Here is a 5,048-nt window from a genome sequence, read left to right as displayed (position 1 = left end):
GACACCGCCCCCGGGAGCCGTGTGGGAGCGCGGGGGGAGCGCGGCACGGCCCCGGGAGCAGCCGGAGCCTGGGGGGGCTGACACGGACACTCACGGAATCGATAGGGCTGGGCTGGGCCTCTGGACATCGTACAGTTCAACCCCCCCGCCCAAGGCAGGGCCACAGGAGCAGGTCGGGATGGGTTTGGAATGGCTCCAGAGAGGGAGACTCAACCTCCCTGGGCAGCTGTTCCACTGGTCTGCCACCCTCCACGTAAGAAGTCCTTCCTCGTGGTGAAGTGGAACTTGTGTTTTAGTTTGTGATCATTGCTCTTTGTCCTGTCAGTGGGCAGCACTGAAAAGTGTCTGGCACCATCCTCTTGGTGCCTGCCTCTGAGATATCGATGTGCATGATGAGATCCCCTTCAGCCTTCTCCAGGCCAAACAGGCCCAGCTCCCACACTCTCTCCTCGTGAGAGAGAAGCTCCAGCCCCCATCATCTTTGTGGCCCTTCACTGGAGCCTCTGCAGGAGCCCCTGGCCTTTCTTGTGCTGAGGAGCCCAGACCTGCACACGGTACTCCAGCTGCACTTCGCTAGCGCCAAGTAGGAGGATCACAGATTCGAGTAAAACTTTGCTTTTAGCAGGGTTTTGTGTATTAACAAACCACTGGAGCAATGAAGCCATGCTCTTGTGGCACAGGTTTCCCTCAGCTGCTGTGGAGGACAGTGCTGGATCCACCTGCACTCACAAATGCAGTGTATGAACTCACACATTGCTGTGGCTTCTTGCTGATTCTTCAGTTTGTAGTCAGTGACATCACTGAGTTTTAACAAGCAAGGTTTATTTTGATGCCTGAGAAACATCAAATCTTCAGGCAGACTGCTGCAATCCTTTTGCCTCAGACAAAACACGCTCCTTTACCCATCCCAACCACTCTAATCCAGAAATGTGCTGGGTTAATGTGGTGTTCCTTCTCCAGCACTCAGGCTCAGTTGTTGCTTGCTAGTGTGCACTAGATGGGAAACCTGTTTTCTGAAGGTGAGGAGTCCAGTACAGGACCTAACTTGTACAGAAAATAGTTGCTGATCCTGAAGTTCAAGAACTTGTAATCTACTGCTTGGAGTTGGAATAGAAGTGGTGTGAGAAAGTAATTAAGCTACATTCTAGAATACTTGGTTTAAAGTGCTTGAGAAGCCTTGAAAAGCTCCAACTCCTAAAGCAGTGCTATCAGCATTGAAAAGGTGCTGCTATAGTTCGAGATACCTCCTGAGATGTACAAAACTGGCAGCATTGTGCCACAGACCACTCTCTCCTTGCTGCTGCAGAGGGCAAGACACAACTAAGCCATCTTCCACAGTGATGCTAATTCCAAGCACTCTGGTGCTCTCAGGACAGATCAGGAGGAAGGAAAGGGGTGTATAGACCTGTTCTCACAGTAACCTTGATCTCCAGAGAGGTACCTGCCCTTCCATCCAAGTAAAACTATAGTTACAACACTTTAAGGTGACAGCAACACTCCACACTCACTTAAGTAAGCATTTATTAGAGAATCTTTTAACATGAAATTATACAAATAAAGTTTGTATAAACACAAGTCCACATTGTGTCATAACATGAATGGCAAAAAGAAAGTAAAAACCATAAAAGAAAACTAGTCGGCCGCTATGTACAGTTGGACACAGTTGTGTCGTTCACTAAAAGTCTTTTACAAAATAGTCATTTCCTCTCACGAAGACCACCCTCCATTCACTCGCGATGCGTTGCAAGATGGCTTTTTGTTGCAGTATCTCTACCTAAAAAATCAAGACAAAATGCATGTCAGATCTGTGACAGTTACTACAGGATTGTTAAAAGGTCCATTTTCATGAACTGCTTTAAGTCTTCTATATATTCCTTTCTTCACTGTTAAAGATCATATGCATATTTATTAAGGTAACACAAGAGGTTTGTTTAGTTACCCATCAGTAATTTATTTTCCCAAATATCCAGCCCATGTAGGATGCTGCTCCAAAACAACAACCATCCAATTCAGACAAGTAAGCAGGCTCCAGATCACTTTCTTTTATATTGGAAATACTGCCAAAAGGCTTTCTGATTATTTGTTTATACAACTAAATGACTTATGTGCAACACAAGTCAGGTCACTAGTTCAAACAGTCCATATGCACATGATCTTTAATGTTTATCCAGATTTAAAAGTTCGTTTTGGTTTGCAGATTTCACTATTAGCTATAAAAAGAAAAAAGCAAGCATTAAAATCTTAAAGAATGCACATTTAAAATGAGGTTCCACAATTGAAATACAACACTAAACAGAAGACCAAATGATTAAGCTGTAAAGGCATTTATGTACTTTAACTCCTGTAAAAAACCATTTAAGTTAAAGACACTTAATCTCCAAAAAAGATTAAAAAAAGAAGCCAAAGTCTGAAGTTTTCCACTTTAATCTTTACGCTGGTACATGAAGTTGGAAGAGACCATACCACAGGACAGCGTTTTCTGGTGTATGCCTTGCGCTCTGCCTGCAACGTGCGACCCCAGAGATAGACGTGGTCAGGGTGACACACGGCCTGCAATGAAGTTCCCGCTGGCGGGTACAAACAAGGTATAATGTCAGAGTTAGAAGACAACATTCTTGTTTTCCTTAAGTTGTACCCATTTCAGTACTTTACCTGTTAATACTTCTAATAAGTTTAATTATTCCTCTAGACCACCTGGTACACAACGCAAACCAGAAAAACTCTTATGTTTTTCTGAAGTACTAAAGAAGATAAAGTCACACTTTTACAAAGTTAAAGATCTATAGACACGTAGGCAAAGCTGGTTTTAAAAAAAAAGTATTTTTTAAGTTAACAAAAGCTTAATTAAAGGAAAAGTCATGCTAGGCAAGTTTTTACTCTTCGTTTGTCTATTGATCTTTAAATTAGATTAGGCACAGTCAGAGTGGAGCTTGTGCTCCTGTACACACCTGTTTGTCAGGTACTAGGTACTGCCTTAGTAGGGCTGGTAGTTGTTTTGGTGGTTGCCGCCGCCACGGGACGCCTTCCCATACGTGCTCTGTTGGCCTGCAGGTAGCATGTGGGGAAAAACAGAACCCACAAGTGTTAGCACCAGCCTCAGAGGGAGACTTCACCCACAGCAGCACATCAAGGGATCCCACCTTTGGAGCCACAGGCTGACTAAGAGCAGTGCTGCTCTTGTTATGGGGAATGAGGGCAAAGCCACTTACCACTGTAATCTGTGTATCCCGGCCCATATCCGTAGTTGGGATAGTTGTACCCAGAGTAGTCGTAGCCTCCATAGCCACTGTAGCTCTGATCACTGTAAGCGCTATTGTAATTCCCGTAGCCTTGATCATAGTAGTTATTAAATCCTTGGTTCCAGTTTTGTCCCTGACCTGAAACCAAGCATAGCAAGTGTAAGTTTCAAAACTTATTTCACTCCTCTCCTGTGTCCCTTCATCTAACTTCTTGGATATGAGAATAATCAGAAATTGCCTGAGCACCAAGTGACACCACAGGACGAGCCTTACTGTGTAGTGTGAGTTGTGTCTGCTTGACCTTCAAGGATTGAGATGCATTAACCTCAATGTACCAGCTGATCCATTTGAAGATGCAAAGTGACCACCCCACTCAGCAAACAGCTCCTGGTCTCCTGCCCTTGGGCCCATTAAGTGTATCCCTTTGAAGTGAAAGTGTAACTGTGCTGGCTACAGGTCCACCAAGGGTGTACAAAAGCACCCTGCATCCACCCTGCCCCTTCACCACTTGAATGCAAGCAGAGCAAGAGGAGATTCCTCAGCTTCAAGGAGCAACCACAACCACCAAAACACCACTTGCTAAAAGGCTACTTCACACATTTGATTTAAACATGAGATTTGTGCACAGCCTGCAACCTGGAATATCTACAAACACCTGAGTGTTTGGTAAGTTAGATTAACAGAACCACGGAAAATACTCACCCCGTCCACGCCCCCTTCCGCCTCCACGTCCACCAGAAGAATTGCTTTTCCCTCCTTTCTGCTGCTGCTGCTGCTGCCTGTACACCTCTTTGGGCTGTGCTACTTTGATTTCACACTGTAAGGAGAGAAATCCTTTAACTTACTAAGAATTCCAAGAGCATTCTGTTTCTTTCACAGAAGCCTACAGAGACAGATTTCACCTGCTAAGAACAAGAGTTTTCCCACCTTGCCTGAACCAATCTGGTGGTATCTGCTCTCTAGTAACTTCTTTACTGGCTCTTCGTCTGTGTATGTGATAAAACAGAAGCCCCTCCTTTCATTTGTCTTTGTGTCCATGGGAAGTTCAATGTTTTCAATCTGAAATCAAAATGAATATAAACAATGTGTGAAATTTGTGAGCAACCTTTTATGCCACCAGAACCATCTGGCAGTGCAGAACCTACACTGACTACTTTTAGCAGCTATAAATCAGACCATTACAACTTCATGAAATCATTAACGTAAAGATTCAACTATCTCTAGTTTTGGCCAACACCCTCTTCACAAATTCGTTCTTAAGAGAGAGGCAAGACTAGACTTGAGAATTAGAGGTGTTCTTATATGCCAATATACTATACCTCGCCAAAAGCACCAAAGTACTCCTTAATCTGTTCTTCAGATGTATCTGGACTCAGCCCACCAACAAACACTTTTTTGGGTGGCTCCTTCCCTTTCAGCGCTTTTGCCCTTTTAGGATCTATTAATTTGCCATCCAGTTTGTGTTCCTTCAGTTCCAACACCTAAAAAGCAGACAAAGGAGCAAAGTCTCAGATCACCACAGCCACACGAGCTAGCTTCGTGCCACGGGTCCGCAGGCAAAGCACCAACCTTCTCCACGCTGGCAGCATCCTTGAAGAGCACGAACCCAAACCCTCTCGACCTTCCAGTGACCGGGTCTGTTTTGATAGTGCAATCCACAACCTCGCCAAAGCGCGAGAGATACTCCGTCAGGTCCTTCTTGCTGGTGTCCCAGCTGAGGCCTCCGATGAACATTTTCCTGGAGGGCAGGAAACGCGTACGGGTGAGGGAGCGCCGGGAGAGCCCCCCCGCGCCCCCACAGGCCGCCGG

At 45.2% G+C, this 5,048-nt stretch overlaps 2 protein-coding genes across 5 annotated transcripts in view; both read right to left on the bottom strand.

Moving 5' to 3' along the window:
• HNRNPD (heterogeneous nuclear ribonucleoprotein D) overlaps positions 1-150 on the bottom strand; it is a 9,345-nt gene extending 9,195 nt beyond the window's left edge. For 2 of the 3 annotated variants that reach the window (XR_265267.2, XM_031066374.1), the window contains exon 1: positions 95-150. The gene's annotated coding sequence lies outside the window, so the exon portion shown is untranslated. The remainder of the gene's footprint in view (positions 1-94) is intronic. The other variant, XM_005418119.2, reaches the window with a different exon arrangement.
• Positions 151-1,503: 1,353 nt separating this feature from the next.
• HNRNPDL (heterogeneous nuclear ribonucleoprotein D like) lies at positions 1,504-5,000 on the bottom strand. 2 transcript variants are annotated; one of them, XR_004082961.1, is made up of 8 exons: positions 4,809-5,000; positions 4,559-4,720; positions 4,167-4,298; positions 3,942-4,056; positions 3,210-3,377; positions 2,949-3,045; positions 2,464-2,567; positions 1,504-1,774 (listed from the first exon to the last, which is right to left on the bottom strand). XR_004082961.1 is itself a non-coding variant. In XM_005418117.2 (7 exons), the coding sequence occupies exons 1-6, from the start codon at positions 4,971-4,973 to the stop codon at positions 2,975-2,977; spliced, it is 813 nt and encodes a 270-aa protein (XP_005418174.1). In that variant the 5' UTR covers positions 4,974-5,000; the 3' UTR covers positions 1,504-1,774; positions 2,949-2,974. The 2 variants fall into 2 exon arrangements, 1 of the variants encoding a protein (XP_005418174.1); XM_005418117.2 differs by lacking the exon at positions 2,464-2,567.
• Between the last annotated feature and the right edge of the window lie 48 nt (positions 5,001-5,048).

Source organism: Geospiza fortis, unplaced genomic scaffold, assembly GCF_000277835.1.
Source record: "Geospiza fortis unplaced genomic scaffold, GeoFor_1.0 scaffold11, whole genome shotgun sequence".
NCBI classification, from domain to species: Eukaryota; Metazoa; Chordata; class Aves; order Passeriformes; family Thraupidae; genus Geospiza; species Geospiza fortis.
Note: the sequence above shows the minus strand (reverse complement) of the source record. Positions and strands in the feature narration are given on the sequence as shown.

Excerpts from the sequence above, each read along its gene's own strand:
- HNRNPDL (XM_005418117.2), bottom strand. The coding sequence starts at position 4,973 with ATGTTCATCGGAGGCCTCAGCTGGGACACCAGCAAGAAGGACCTGACG. Across the intron at positions 4,721-4,808 it reads ATGCTGCCAGCGTGGAGAAG|GTGTTGGAACTGAAGGAACA; the intron begins GTTGGTGCTTTG and ends TCTGCTTTTTAG. Across the intron at positions 3,378-3,941 it reads CGGAAGGGGGCGTGGACGGG|GTCAGGGACAAAACTGGAAC; the intron begins GTGAGTATTTTC and ends GCTTGGTTTCAG.